Consider the following 14,729-nt stretch of genomic DNA (forward strand, 5'->3'; position numbering starts at 1 on the left):
AGATTGCAGGTCATTACTGTACACTCTCCAGCTTTTTAAAGATACTTCAGTGTTGTACAGATGAACCAGTTTGCAGGGCAGAAGTTGAGACACAGATGTAGAGAACAAACATATGGACACCAAGGGGGGAAAACCGCGGTGGGGTGGGGATGGTGGTGTGCTGAATTGGGTGATTGGCATTGACATGTATACACTCATGTGTATAAAATTGATGACTAATAACCTGCAGTATAAAAGAACAAACAAGCAAACAAACAAAACAACTAATACTAAACTTTCTTTGGGTTATTTGTATGGAAATCTGTTAATATAAATGTTTCAGACATTACATGAAAGTTCTAAAAATCTTATATGTTCTGGTATAATGTTATAAGTCATAATTCTAGTTATTACTTTAAAATGTATATCTCAGAAATAACTAAATTTCCTTGTCAATTGCATTATTATGAACTTTCATCAAATCTTTAACCGTGGTCATTTTTAAGTCTTTTGTCATTTACAGACAGTTCTGGGTGTACTCTGAGGCTTTTGCAAATATGTTCCTATAAAAGGGTTTCATCTTCAAGAAATTCATGGAAAAGACTCTGACAAGTACAGGTTTCTGGTAACTGACTATACTGTTGAACTGAATGAATAAGCATTTTCAGAACTCTAATGGAAAACTGATGAGCTCATAAAAGTGCTAACAAAAGATCAAGATGAAAAAAAAATTACATGGGACTGAGTGAACTGATGGGGATGATTATAATTTTTGTGACTTTCTGTTTGAATTAAAAAAAAAAAATCCCACAAGGACTCAGAGGCAAAAAATATACAAATCAATTTTCACTGCAAAGTAAAGGAGCTGTTACAGTGGAGGATTACTGGACTGAATGTCAATATTATGACATAGTATGAGTGTGAAAAAAAAAAAAAAGTTTGTTGAACTTAACTCATCAAGGGACTAATAGGATTTTAGAATTTCTGAGAATGTCACCCCACAGAAGTTTTCATATGTAATTTGAATATGTCCATTGAGGCAGATATGCATCCAGGTGCAGGGACTTATGTATTTGGAGTGGATCAGAGAAAGGGTAGAAATGAGAAGGAAAGTGTAGGAGATGTACAAGCCCTGTACAAAGTAGCTCAATACCTCTTTAAAAAGAAGACAGCATTGAGGAAACTCAATCTTAAGGAGATTTACATAAGGCATTTTGAAAGATAAGAAGGGTTTTTTGGTTGCGGGGGGAGTTGGTGGTCTTTATCTCATTATCTAATTCTATTTAGAGATTATGTGCAGATAAAATGTTCAACTAAATTGAAAATTTCCCCACACCAAAATACATTTTTTATAATATAATAATAAACTAATTATGGAACAAAAAAAGGAAAAGATACTTCAGTGTTTTTAGGAGTTTTTAGATACTTCACTGTTTTTAGGAGTTTAGTTGCAATGAACACGCAATTTAAAAGACATACGTTTTCATGCACAGAGTGAATTAGCAGTAAACAAGAACGGAAAGAATGTGAGAAAAAATACCTCTTGCTGGCGCTGGGACACACTGTGAATACTCAACAAACCAGGAGAGGAGCCAGGTGTGCTCCAATACTGCACAGGAGAGTGAACTGAGAGGAAAGGGAGCAGTGGAGACCTGCAGCTGTCATGCCTCTCCCCCCAGCAACCTGCAGGACAGTCCAGACCTGCATGATAAAGCCAGAAAGCAGAAACTCTAGAGACAGCTCAGTTGAATCCTAGTCTTGCCATCTACCAGCTGCATTTTCTGTGGACAAGTTACCGTACCTCTCTGTGTCATATTCTTATCCTGCCCCCGAAAAAAGTTAAAATAATGTGTTACATTAAATGCCATCTGCAAAATACCTCTTAGCAAAGCACCCAAAACACTGAAGAGGCCCATAACTGTTAGTTCCTTTTCTCTTCCCCTCAGTGGGCAGCAGGAAGGAAACAGTGGAGGTAATGGGATTTTCCAGGGCCCAGGACCAGGGAATCCAAGACAAGGCAAGTCCTGGAGAATAAAGCTGGGGCTGGGTGCCAGTATGTTAGGGACACACCTCCACAGCTGGCATACAGCTTGCTGGGATCGACCTGCAGAGTCTGTTCACGGATGTTCATGGGAAGGTGAATGAAGTCAGAAGTGGGCCCCAGGGAAGGCACCAAACACCTGGAGATGGCGTGGAAAAGAAAGGGAATTTAAATGGAAAGTATGTGTGTGGAGGGAGGGAATGGGAGTGAGGAGGGATTGGGGAATAGAGTGGGGCTTACAAAGTGCTGAAGGTGAGTGTTTTCAATTAAAAAAACAAAAAACTAAAATCTGAGCCAAGGTAAGAAAACCTTTGTCCTGAGACCAAGATTCAGAGACAGTCTCCCCTGAGAAAACTGGCAAGAAAAGGACAGGGGTTTGGTGACAGAACAAAGACCCGGTTATCAAACTGGGATAGAAAATGGGAGCAAGGTTAGAGCTGGGTTACAAGATCAGATCAGGAGGAAGAGTTGAGACCTGGTGCTGTCACTGTGACCTGGTGCTGAGTCAGCGTAAGACAGACCCTCTGATTGGTCCCCAGGCTTGGGGGCACAGATGGGAGTCCAGAACCCTTGCTGTGAGCCGGGACAGACTGTGAGAGCAGGAACCTGAGCTTGGTACTAAAAGGGCAGAGATTCGGTAGAATGTTGCAGTCAGGTTCTCTCCAGGCAATAGAAAATGCCAAATTCTTTTCACTGTTTTTGCTTCTCACTCACCTGGGGGGAACCTGTTTAAAATGCTGGTGGTCAGCCCTCCTCAGACTTAACGAATTAGGATCTTTATTGGTAGGGACAAATCAACTGGATCGGGTGAATCTGATGCACACTAAAGTTGGAAACCCAGAGGTTTAGATTCTAAACTTTAGGAGGACAATCTTCCTTACCTTGATTCTGAATTTTTGTATTTGTCTCTCCCCTCACTGTCTCTAGAAAGTAACCAGCTTCTAATAACCATATGCAGTTCAGACTGAGGTAGGTTCAAATAGGTTCTTTTTGGTGTGGTAAAATATATATAACATAAAATATGCCATTTTAACCATTTTTAAGTGTAAAATTCAGTAGTATCAATTATTCTGTGCAACCATCACCACTATTTATTTTCTTTTTCATCACTCCTAACAGAAACACTGTACTCATTAAGCAATGACTCCCCATTTTCCCCTGCCCCCAACTCAGCTCTGGTGACTCTTATCCACTTTCTGCCTCCACAGTTTTGCCTATTCTAGATATTTCATGTAAGTGGAATCATACAGTATTTGTATCTGGCTTCACTCACTTGGCATAATGTTTTCAAGGTTCATCCGTGTTGTAATATGTATCAGAACTTCATTTCTTTCTATGGCTGAATAATATTCCATTGTATAATATGTACATACCACATTTTGTTTACTCATTCATCTGTTGATGGACACCTGGGTTGTTTCCACCTTTTGGCTACTGTGAATAATTCTTTTTTTTTAATTTTATTTTATTGAAGTATAGTTGATTTACAATGTTGTGTTAATTTCTGCTGTACAGCAAAGTGATTCAGTTATACATATATATATGTACATTCTTTTTCGTATTCTTTTCCATTATGGTTTATCACAGCATATTGAATATAGTTCCCTGTGCTATACAGCAGGACCTTGTTGTTTATCCATTCTGTATATAGTAGTTTGCATTTGCTAATCCCAAACTCACAATCCATCCCTCCCCCACTCCCCTCCCCCTTGGCAACCACAAGTCTGTTCTCTATGTCTGTGAGTCTGTTTCTGTTTCATAGATAAGTTCATTGGTGTCCTATTTTAGATTCTACATATAAGTGATGTCATATGGTATTTGTCTTTCTCTGACTTACTTCACTTAGTATGATAATCTCTAGGTCCACCCATGTTGCTGAGAATGGCATTAGTTCATTCTTTTTTATGGCTGAGTAATATTCCATTGTATATATATATACACCACATCTTCTTTATCCATTCATCTGTCGATGGGCATTTAGGTTGCTTCCATGTCTTGGCTATTGTAAATAGTGCTGCAATGAACATTGGGGTGTATGTATCTCTTTTTTTTTAACATCTTTACTGGAGTACAATTGCTTTACAATGTTGTGTTAGTTTCTGCTGTATAACAAAGTGAATCAGCTATATGCATACGTATATCCCCATATCCCCTCCCTCTTGCGTCTCCCTCCCACCTTCCCTATCCCACCCCTCTAGGTGGCGGCTACTGTGAATAATTCCTCAATGAACATTAGCATGTAAGTATCTGTTTGAGTCACTCTTTTCAGTAATTTTGAGTATATACCAAGGAGTGGAATTGCTGGGTTATATGCTAATTCTGTGTTTAAAGTTTTGAGGAACTGCCAAACTGTTTTCCACAGAAGCTGCACCATTTTACATTCCCACTAACAATGTACTATGGTTCCACTTTCTCCACATCCTCAATGACATTTGCCGTTTTCCATTTTTTAAATTATAATCATCATAGTAGGTGTGCAGTTGTATCTCATCGTAGTTTTTATTTGCATTTCCGTAGTGACTAATGATGTTGACATCTTTTCATGTGTTTACTAGCCATTTGTATACCTTCTCAAGGGAAACGTTTATGCAACTCCTTTGCCCATTTTTAAATTGGGTTGTTTGTCATTTTGTTGTTGAGTTGTAGGAGTTGTTTATATATTCTGGATTTTAAACCCTTATCAGATATACGATTTGCAAATATTTTCTCAAATTCTGTAGGTTGTCTTTTTCACTTTCTTGATTTTCTTTTTAAATTTATTTATTTTTGGCTGCACTGGATCTTCATTGCTGTGTGTGGGCTTTCTCCAGTTGTGGCGAGCGGGGGCCACTCTTCGCTGCAGTGGTGGGCCTCTCATTGCGGTGGCTTCTCTCGTTGTGGAGCACAGGTTCCAGGCACGTGGGCTTCAGTAGTTGTGGCTCGTGGGCTCTAGAGTGCAGGCTCAGTAGTTGTGGCGCACAGGCTCAGTTGCTCCGTGGCATGTGGGATCTTCCCGGACCAGGAGTTGAACCCGTATCTCCTGCATTGGCAGGCGGATTCTTAACCACTGCACCACGAGGGAAGTCCTCTTGATGTCTTTTGATGCACAAAAGTTTTCAATTTTGATGAAGTGCAATGTATCTACTTTTTATTGTTGTTGCTTGTGCTTTTGGTGTCAAATTAAGAATTCATTGCCAAATCCAAGGTCATGAAGGTTTATCTCTATGTTTTCTTCTAAGAGTTTTATAGGCTTTGCCCTTATATTTAGGTTATTGATCCAATTTGCATTAATTTTTACATATGGTATGAGGTGGGGTGGTTCAACCTCGTTCTTTTGCGTGTAGAAATCCAGCTGACCCAGAATCGTTTATTGAAGATACTATTCTTTCCCTATTGAATAGACTTGGCACATTTGTCAAAGATTAATTGGTCATATTATTACTGTTTAATGGGTATAGAGTTTCAGATTTGCTAGATGAAAAGAGTTCTAAAGGTGGATGGTGGTGACGGTTGCCCAACAATGTGAATGTACTTAATGTCACTGAACTGAATACTTAAAATGGTTAAGATGATACATTTTATATTACATATATTTTACTACAATTTTTAAAAATCAATTGGCCATAGATGAATGGGTTTTTTTCTGAACTCTCAATTCTACCCCACTAGTCTATCTATCCTTATGCCAAGAGCACACTGTTTTGATTACTCTCACTTTTAATAAGCTTTGAAATTGGAACATGTGAACTACTCCAATTTTGTTCTTCTTTTTCAGAATTATTTTGGCTTTTTGGGTCCCTTGCAATTGCATATGAATCTAAGGACCATCTTTTCCATTTCCGCAAACAACACTTTTGGAATTTTGATGGGGATTGTATTGAACCTGTAAATAGGGATATTACCATCTTAACAATATTAAGTTTTCTAATCCACGAATACAGAATGTCTTTCCATTTATTCAGGTCTTCTTCTTTCTTTCAGCAATATTTTGTAGTTTCCAGTTTGGGTAGGTTCTTAAACTATAAAGTTTTTCTTCCCTTGCTTCAGTATGACACTCTTTAGATCAAATAAGAAAGGAATAAAACTTACAGGAAGGCAGTCAGTATTTCCTTCATTTTGTTCACACCCACCCATGAGAAGAAAAGACTTATAGATCACTCAGTATTAAACGAGCATTTATTGACAATTCTATTTTGAGCCCTGAACTAGGTGCTGGTTTCCATAAATTTAAAATAGTATGAGTATCAGGTTGAAATGCAAACACTGATGGTATAATGGGAAATACTATAAAGCAGCCTTGGACAGAAAGCTGAGGGAATATAAATGAAGCAGAACTAGGGGTTCTGCAGAGGGGGGTTGAGTTAGGAGAGGTTTCAGATAGAGGCTTTGAATGTGAAGTGGAATTTTGCCAGCCAGAAAAGGGAAAGGAGGAGGACAACATTTGGGGAAGAGAATGTGAATCACAGCATGAGGCAAGGCAAGGTCAGGAAATGCTAAGCCTGGTTACTGAGGGTTGTGTGTGGCAGGAGAGGTGAAGAAACATGGGGCTAAAAGGGAGGTAGACATGCCTCACTCACCTGTGGTTAGTCAACCAGCTTGCTCATTTGAACAAGTGTAAAAAAAATTTTGAGGCACATTATCTGTTGATGTATTCCTTTCAAAAAAAGATAATGCATTTTAAAAGTGAGACATAGAATAAAAGCTGTAGAGTAGATAATAGTATTTTTATCAATGTTAATTTCCTGATTTTGATACTTGTACTATGTTGAGAGAGAGAATGTTCTTAGGAGGTACACAGTGAAGTATTTAGGGGAAAGGGGGCACCATGAATGCAACTTACTTTCAAATGGTTCAGAAAAAATAATATGTTTGTATATAGATAGAGAGAAAATCATAAAGTAAAAGTGGTAAAATGCTAACAGGTGGAGAATCACAGTGAAGGGTGTAGAAGAGCTTTTGTACTATTCTTGCAACTCTCTTACAAGTCTGAAATTAATTTTTAAAAAATCCCCCCCCCAAAGTAATGATGTCTCTCTTCTCTATAATACAAACCGGGTTCTGAAAAAAAAAGAACAATTTTTGTTTAAAATGTTTTTATACACATAAAAAATGTCTGAAAAGACACCAAACTACCTATCAGTGACTACTACTGAAGAGTAGAAATGGGTTGAGAAAAGGAGGATTTAAATTTAGTTTATACCTTTCTGTATTGTTTGAATATTTTATCAAGAGCATGTATTAATTTTATAATTAAAAATAAAACCACAGAAGACATCAAAAAGAACCCTGGGGGGTAATAATTAATGATTGAGGGATTTTTGGCTTTTTAACCCTGGTGGTGCAGTGGTTAAGAATCCGCCTGCCAGTGCAGGGGACAAGGGTTCGAGCCCTGGTCCAGAAAGATCCCATATGCTGCAGAGCAAGTAAGACTGTGTGCCACAATTACTGAGCCTGTGCTCTAGAGCCCGCAAGCCACAACTACTGAAGCTCACGTGCACCTAGAGCCCGTGCTCCGCAACAAGAGAAGCCACCGCAATGAGAAGCCCACGCACCACAAAGAAGAGTAGCCCCCGCTCGCCACAACTAGAGAAAGCCCGTGCGCAGCAACGAAGACCCAACACAGCCAAAAATATTTAAAAAAAAAAAAAAAAAAAAGCGAGTCATGTGAATGTTTAAAAAAAAAAATTAATGACCGAGGAACACTTCTCCATTGTATGATAATAGGGAGGGGGTGGTAATAAAAGATATTTTTTAAATAAAGAAAAATATATATCTTACATAAATACATAAAAATCAACAAATAGATGTGAACATATAAACAACTGTTGGTACTTAATGAGAAAGCTTTTTATGTCCCTGAGAAGCTTTTCTTCAGAAACTGAGAGGTCAAAAATCTTACCACGTTGTTCTCCCTGGCCAATGCCCCATTGGTAAGGAAAATCAAAGAAACTCTCTTAATAATTTAAGCAAAAAGCCTACATTTTAATACTACTGCCTACATTTTGCCGAAGCCAAGGTTGTTTTTGTTAAGGATGACTTCTATGGGCTGACAAAGAAAAAAAAAATTACTGCCTGTTGTAGTTTCCTTAGCCCACCCACATGATCAAACTGAATTAAGCACTCATTAAAATCCAGCACTTAAAAGAGAGAGGGACTTCCCTGGTGGCGCAGTGGTTGGGAGGCTGCCTGCCGGTGCAGGGGACACGGGTTCGAGCCCTGGTCCTGGAGGATCCCGCATGCCACGGAGCAGCCGGGCCCGTGCGCTGCGGCTGCTGGGGCCCGTGCGCTGCGGCTGCTGGGGCCCGCGTGCCTGGAGCCCGTGCTCCGCAACAAAAAAAGACGCCACCGCAATGGGAGGTTTGCGCCCAGCGACGAGGAGTGGCCCCCACTCGCTCCCTCTGCAGCTAGGGAGGGCCTGCGCGCAGCAGCGAAGACCCAACACAGCCAAAAATAAATAAATAATTTTTTTTAAAAAAGAGAGAAAAGTTTCATTTAGGATATGTATAGATGAAAAGGGAAGTATAAAAATGACACCAATAAAGCCAGTACTCAATTTCCTGCTTCTGGTCCCAGAGTAGAAAGACCACCAAGTCATGCTTTCCCCAGGGTTATTAGTGGCTTAAAACAGAAGTGATGTTGATGAAGCGCCCTAAACCAAGGCATGGATTTGCCCCATCTCTCCAGTTCAAGAGAGGGCCAGAGGAGTCAGGTAAAGTCTTAGGTCATCATCCTATGAGGAATATCAAATGCCACGCTCAGAAGCTTCAGATGATCAGGGCTCAGACCTTTTATATGCTTTTATACTGCTGTCTCCCAACTCATTTCTCCCACTGCTGTACACCATTGTCATGGTCGCTCAGCCTCAAGGGCATTGGTGCAAGAAGCAGAGCCTTATCTGTTAATATCCTGGGTTGTTAATTCCCCAGACTCAGCAGAGGAGAGGGTGGCTTGATTGATCTATCTTACTGGTGATCCTTTTAATAAATGAGGACATTCTTCTGACAGGGTTCTTTTGTATCCAAGTACAATGTTATCTTTTTTGACTCTTGATATATTTTGAACTAAACTATGCTCAGTGTATAAACTCTGGACATGAATGTGACCTAGGTTTTTCTTCTTCTTTAATAAAAGAAAAAATTATAGAAGAAAACCCCCAATCACAGGTTGAAAACTACCTCACTTTTTAAAATTCTAAATCCCAAATTTAATGATCACAAATTTACCTTTTAAGATATATACTCTACAGCTTGACATTCATCTATTTATTCAAAAATTATTTAGTATCACTATGGTGCTGAATAAAACGTACTCCCTGACTTTAAGAATCATATACTCTAATAAACAATTTTTTTTATTTTTAAAAAGAGAACAAAAAGAAATCACCTAAATATATCATATCATCCTATCAGTTACATAATAGAATATTTTGGGCAAGTTTGCTGAGTGACACACACACAAAATAATAGAAACTGGCTCACAAAGAATTGTCTTGTATTGGTGGCAATAAATTCAACTTCATGTTGCACTACACTGCAGGTAGGCATCTAGCCATTTTGTATTTTACTCTCCCCTGAGATAACTTTATTTTAAAAGCCTTTAATTTGTCTTAAGGTGTATTCTGAACCAGAATAAATATTGGATAAATAGTGTCCTCACTGAAATATTACAAAGCAACAGAAACCAGTTTTGAGTAATCGCAACAAAAGGAAGCTCATGTGTTTATCTTCCAAGTTAGCCAGCTAACCATTCTTTTAAAAATCTGGATCTCTGTATTCTTTCTTTTCAAAAATATATATCCCAGGTGGATCAGAAATTTAAATATAAGTGTGTGACACCCTAAATGTATTATGGGAGTATTTTCTAAATATTAGTTATTCCAGAAGCCATAAAAAATGATAAAATAGTTCATATAAAAATTACAATTCTTAAGGGTGAAAATTACTTTAAATAGAGTTGAAAGAAAAACTAAGAAATATATTTGCAGCAAACATAAAAAGGACGGATTTATTTAATAAACAAAGAGCTCTTATAAAAATAAAAGCAGTGATGAAATCAAGGAGGAACTGGGAGATGCGTAGGCTATTTCCATTACCTGTCCTCTATTCTTTGATAAGGACAATTGACTTTTTCTCAATCTTATGTAAAGTACTGTGCCATCACAATTGCAAGGCAAGGTCCTTAGCTTTAACCTTTCCAACAAGGTTGCTTAACTTAAGCTCTTCCTATATAGAAATTCTGGTGTTGCCACTAGTAAGAAGATATCGACTCAGTAGAATAATGGGCAAAGAACATAAATAGGCAATATAAAATAACCACATGAGAAGGTCTTCAATACCAATCACTGTTATAGAAAATTACATTAAAATAATCATGCGATACCATTTTCTATCTATCAAATAGGCAAAGACTAAAAAGACAGATTATACCTTGTGCTTGAAAAGGTGAATGGGCAATCTTCCTTACAATTGGTGGGAGTGTAATTGGTACAACTTTTGGAGATGCATTACAGATACATAAAGGATATATCTATCTGTATAGACATATATTGATACGGACCTTGAGCAATTCCACTTATAGAAATTTATCCTATAGATATACTTGTCCATGTTCACAAACATTATATATTTATTTTCAAGGATGTTCATTGTAGCTTTTAATAATAGTGGAAAACTAAAAATAACCTAAATGTCACCAAAAGGGCTCTGCAAAAAAAAAAAAAAAAAATCCATGAAAAACTATTAAACTACAGTTATTAAAAAGAGAGAGATAAGAGTATATTACAGACTTAATTAGATTTCTAAGGTATATTATGTGAAAAATAAGTTTTAGAACCAATGATCACATTTGTATAAAACAATGTGTATATATCCACACATATGTGGGGGGAAAGGGCACATTTTGCTTGATATATTTCTGTACAATGAATATTTGCCAAGAAAAAATGTTAATAAAAGATGTTTTTATCCTATGGACTTAAAGTGGTTGAATATTGTCAAAAACTACAAAGCATATTTGTATTTTTCCAGAAGAATTAAATTACAATTGGGGGGGGGGGGGAAACAGTTGTTTATGTGTTTAAAGCAAAACATCTGCCAACTGTATTTAGTTTGACATTTTTTTCATGTCCTGCTTACCAAACTAGAAACAAACACTGAATCATAATTAAGATATAATTAGAAAGAAGTGCTACCCCAGAATGATATGCTTAATGAGGTATTTGCACTGTGGTGTACGTTGATGTGTAAATGCAAAAGAAGACTACAGCCGGAAAGAAGTGTGTAGGGTTAAGCAACATGATACCCACTGAAATAACCCACTTCTAATTAGTTTTCTTCCCCACTGCCTTCTCTCATATGCAAGAGGGGATAATAATCCAAAAATCAAAGTATTTATCTCTGGGAAGTCTGAAACTAGATACTGATTGTGTTTATAAACCAGCTGGCAGCAGAGGTCAGAACAAAGGTCAGAACGAAGAAAGGATCAAGAGAACTTGCTCCCTTAGAGTTTACTAGGATAAACCTCTTAGTAATTTCCTTCTTTGTAGGCATTTTACTGTGCAGGAGTAATTTAGAGCAACAGGTCTGGACCTCTCCTCTGAAGGTAAGTTGGCTTGCCTTCTTGAGCTATTATAAATGAAGGGAAAAAATTACAGGCTCTGTTTTATTAATTCATTATATCCTTCACTCATTCATTGTTCTATGTATCATCGATTTATTTAAAAAAACATTTATCTAATACATTGTATGTTCAGTTCTGGGAATACAAAGTTAAAAAGCCATTCCTGGGGAATTCCCTAGTGGTCCAGTGGTTAGTACTCCGGGCTTTCACTGCCAAGGGCCTGGGTTCAATCCCCGGTTGGGGAACTAAGATCAAGCTGCTTGGCACAGCCAAAGAAAAAACCATCCCTAGACTCAAAGTAGATACTAAAGGTGGATAAAAAAGAGAAAGAGAAAATTAGAAAACAACATAATAAAAGGTTCGTACAGAAATGGAACCCCAAGTAGGGGCACCGAAGACCCAGGGAAGACTTCCCAGCAAAAAGGATGTTTGAACTAAGTCCTGAAGGATGAAGACCATCCAGAGAAGAGGGAGCAGTGTACAGCCACAGCAGTGAATTGAAAAAAATACAGCACATTTAGGGAAGTGCTCATAGTTCAGGATGGTTATTAGAGTTCTAAGAGGGGAATGGTGGGAAGACAAGGCCAGGGATTGGTGAGCTGGGGTCAGGTCCTGAAGGATTGTGTTCACCATATGAGAAATCTAGAATTTGTCCTAATGGTTATGGGTTTTAAGCAGGAGGATGACATGATCAGGGTTGGGTTTTAGAAAGATCTCTTGGGCAGCAGTGTGAGTAATGTGAAGGAGCAGGACAATGTTTAAGATAGAAAACTTGCAGTAACATAGGAAAGAGATGATGAGTGCTTTTGGTCTTTAAAGAACATACCAAATGACAGATGAGGACACCAGTCCTCTGGTTGGACCCTGAGGCCCTGGGAAGAACTCTGGAGGACAGTGCTGAGGCAGTTTATGGAAGCGTTTGACAGTGATGGTCAGGCCTTTGGAGGCAAGGCCTAAGACAAGGAGTGGTACTTGTTACACAAGGTGGGCCACTCGGTTAAGGCCATGGAGGTTACTACCCTGGAGGACATTTCTTCTCTCTGCCCACCAAAGAGTCTGAGATTTTTTTTACTCCTTCCCAGGGAAATCCCTCAAGGTCCTGAAGATCTTGTCCATTCTGAAACAGACCCAGGGCAGTAAATGACTGAGGCTGAAGGAATTTGCATCCATTGGGTTAATCTGGCAGTCCAAATGCCCCAAGAAAGCCAAACGATCATCCATGGTACCATCACTCTGACCAAGCCACCTTAATTCCTGTGGGATGAGGCAACTGAAGGGAGAACAAAATCAATAAGCACTTTGTTCTTGCCAGGTGACCTTCTCTTTGCAAGGTGACAGGGTGCGGGGTCTCATTAGGGGTGCATCTTGTTCTTGTTCCTAAAATAACTGACACTATCTCTCTGCTCTTGTGCCTAAGACACTGCTGCTAACGGCTGATGTGGATAACTGCTGTACCTCTGCTAAGAGCTGCACTTCTATGGGCAACTTTGCTAAAGCCATCTTTGATGCCATCTCCAAGTCCTGCAGCTATCAGACCCTGAACTCTGCAAAGAGACCATATTCATCAAGTTTACCTCTCAGAGATTTACTGATCATAAAGACTCCACGACAGTGCAAAGAACCCATAGAACCCTTCTGTGGCTACCGTGTCCGGTTCTTACAGCACCAGCAAGAGTAAAGAGTGAGAGAGAGATGACGGAGATCTGAGTAATCTGAACTACTGGTAGTAGTAGTAGTGACAGAGAGGAGGCAAGACTGACATATACAAGAAGGAGAAATCAGAGGACTTCATGACTGAGTGAAGGTGGGAAGTAAGAGGGAGGGAGAAGTTGAAAATGACTCCTTTGGGCTTTGGCTCCTGAAAGGTCTTTCAGAATGATAAGAAAAGTAGGATATGGGGCCACTTTTCAAGGGATTACACATAGTTAAGTTTTTGGACATACAGAATTTAAGATGGTTGAGGGACATCCACAAAGATCAGTAGGTAGTTGGATACTACAGCTTTTAAATTCAGGCAACAGAACTGGGCTGAAGGTACAGATAGTCAGAGAGTGGGTGGGGTGGGTGGACATGAGTATAAGATGGTAAATGAAGCTGTGGAGGAGAATGAGATGACTCAGGGAGAGTGTGTAGAGGTGAGAAGAGAAGTGAGCCAAAGATAACGATTCTCTAGCCAAATGGTAGAGAATATGTATTAAGAAGTAGATAGAATAGCAGAAGACTCCAAAGAAATACCCATAAAATATGTTAAAAACCAAAACAGGGCATCAATGTAGAAGCTAAGAGAAGAGAAAGTTTCAAGAAGAATTGTTAGTTGTGCCTATGATTTATTTGAAGCTAAAGCTTTGAAGTAACAGGACCCCCGATTCTTTTGTTTTTGTTTCTGTTTTTTGGCCACTCCACTGGCTTGCAGGATCTTAGTTGTTCTCCGACCAGGAGTTGAACCTGGGCCCTCAGCAGTGAAAGCGCCGAGTTCTAACCACTGGAACACCACGGAATTCCCTAGGACCCCTGATTCTAATTTGTTTCTATGGAAAGCACCCTTGGCTTTATAATGATCCATTTTTTGATGCAGTTCCCAAGAATGTGTTCTGGGAAAAACAGGAGCCTACATAGACTCGCTTTTTAATTGATAAATTCTGTTTATTGATAAACTAATAAATTACACATGTTTATATTTGTGCATTCTGTACATGTTTATATAAATTATAAATGGAGGGAAATCTTAAGTCTTAAAAGTATTAACAGAATTTTGAATACACAATAAAATGCCAAAGTCAATTCCAAAAAAAAAAAAAACAAAAACAGTTTGAAAACTTGCAGAGAAGTTATGTATAATAGGTTAAAAATTGAGATGTGTCCATTGGATTTAGCAACCAAAGAAGTCACCGATGTGTTAAGCAATAGCAATCTTGGTCAAGTGGAAAAATCTAGAATGCAATGAGTTAAGAAAGGGAAGGGAAAAGAAGGTATAAGGTTGTTGCTAGAGAAGAAGATAGGTTGAGGGAGGGTTTTCTTTTTTGGAAAGATGCTGATGGGAAAGAGAAGGAGGCAGGTAATTGAGGATGCATGGCCACTGAATAGGTCGGGGAATGAGGTCTAGAGCCCAACT

At 38.7% G+C, this 14,729-nt stretch overlaps 1 protein-coding gene across 9 annotated transcripts; it reads left to right on the forward strand.

Moving 5' to 3' along the window:
- Positions 1 to 1,951: 1,951 nt before the first annotated feature.
- Positions 1,952 to 14,294, forward strand: LOC132359752 (small ribosomal subunit protein uS5-like). 9 transcript variants are annotated; one of them, XR_009500919.1, is made up of 6 exons: positions 1,953 to 2,199; positions 2,948 to 2,989; positions 4,219 to 4,259; positions 11,544 to 11,599; positions 12,700 to 12,929; positions 13,035 to 14,294. XR_009500919.1 is itself a non-coding variant. In XM_059914309.1 (3 exons), exons 1-3 carry the CDS (start codon positions 2,193 to 2,195, stop codon positions 13,293 to 13,295), a joined length of 324 nt encoding a protein of 107 aa, XP_059770292.1. In that variant the 5' UTR covers positions 1,995 to 2,192; the 3' UTR covers positions 13,296 to 14,294. The 9 variants fall into 9 exon arrangements, 1 of the variants encoding a protein (XP_059770292.1); XR_009500922.1 differs by lacking the exon at positions 4,219 to 4,259 and having other exon boundaries at positions 1,952 to 2,199; XR_009500921.1 differs by lacking the exon at positions 12,700 to 12,929 and having other exon boundaries at positions 1,955 to 2,199; positions 2,952 to 2,989.
- Positions 14,295 to 14,729: the final 435 nt, after the last annotated feature.

The sequence above is a fragment of the Balaenoptera ricei genome, chromosome 2, assembly GCF_028023285.1.
Source record: "Balaenoptera ricei isolate mBalRic1 chromosome 2, mBalRic1.hap2, whole genome shotgun sequence".
NCBI classification, from domain to species: domain Eukaryota; kingdom Metazoa; phylum Chordata; class Mammalia; order Artiodactyla; family Balaenopteridae; genus Balaenoptera; species Balaenoptera ricei.

Coding starts and splice junctions, on each gene's coding strand:
- LOC132359752 (XM_059914309.1), top strand. Junction 11,600..13,034: donor TCTGGACCTCTCCTCTGAAG/GTAAGTTGGCTT, acceptor CTTGTGCCTAAG/ACACTGCTGCTAACGGCTGA.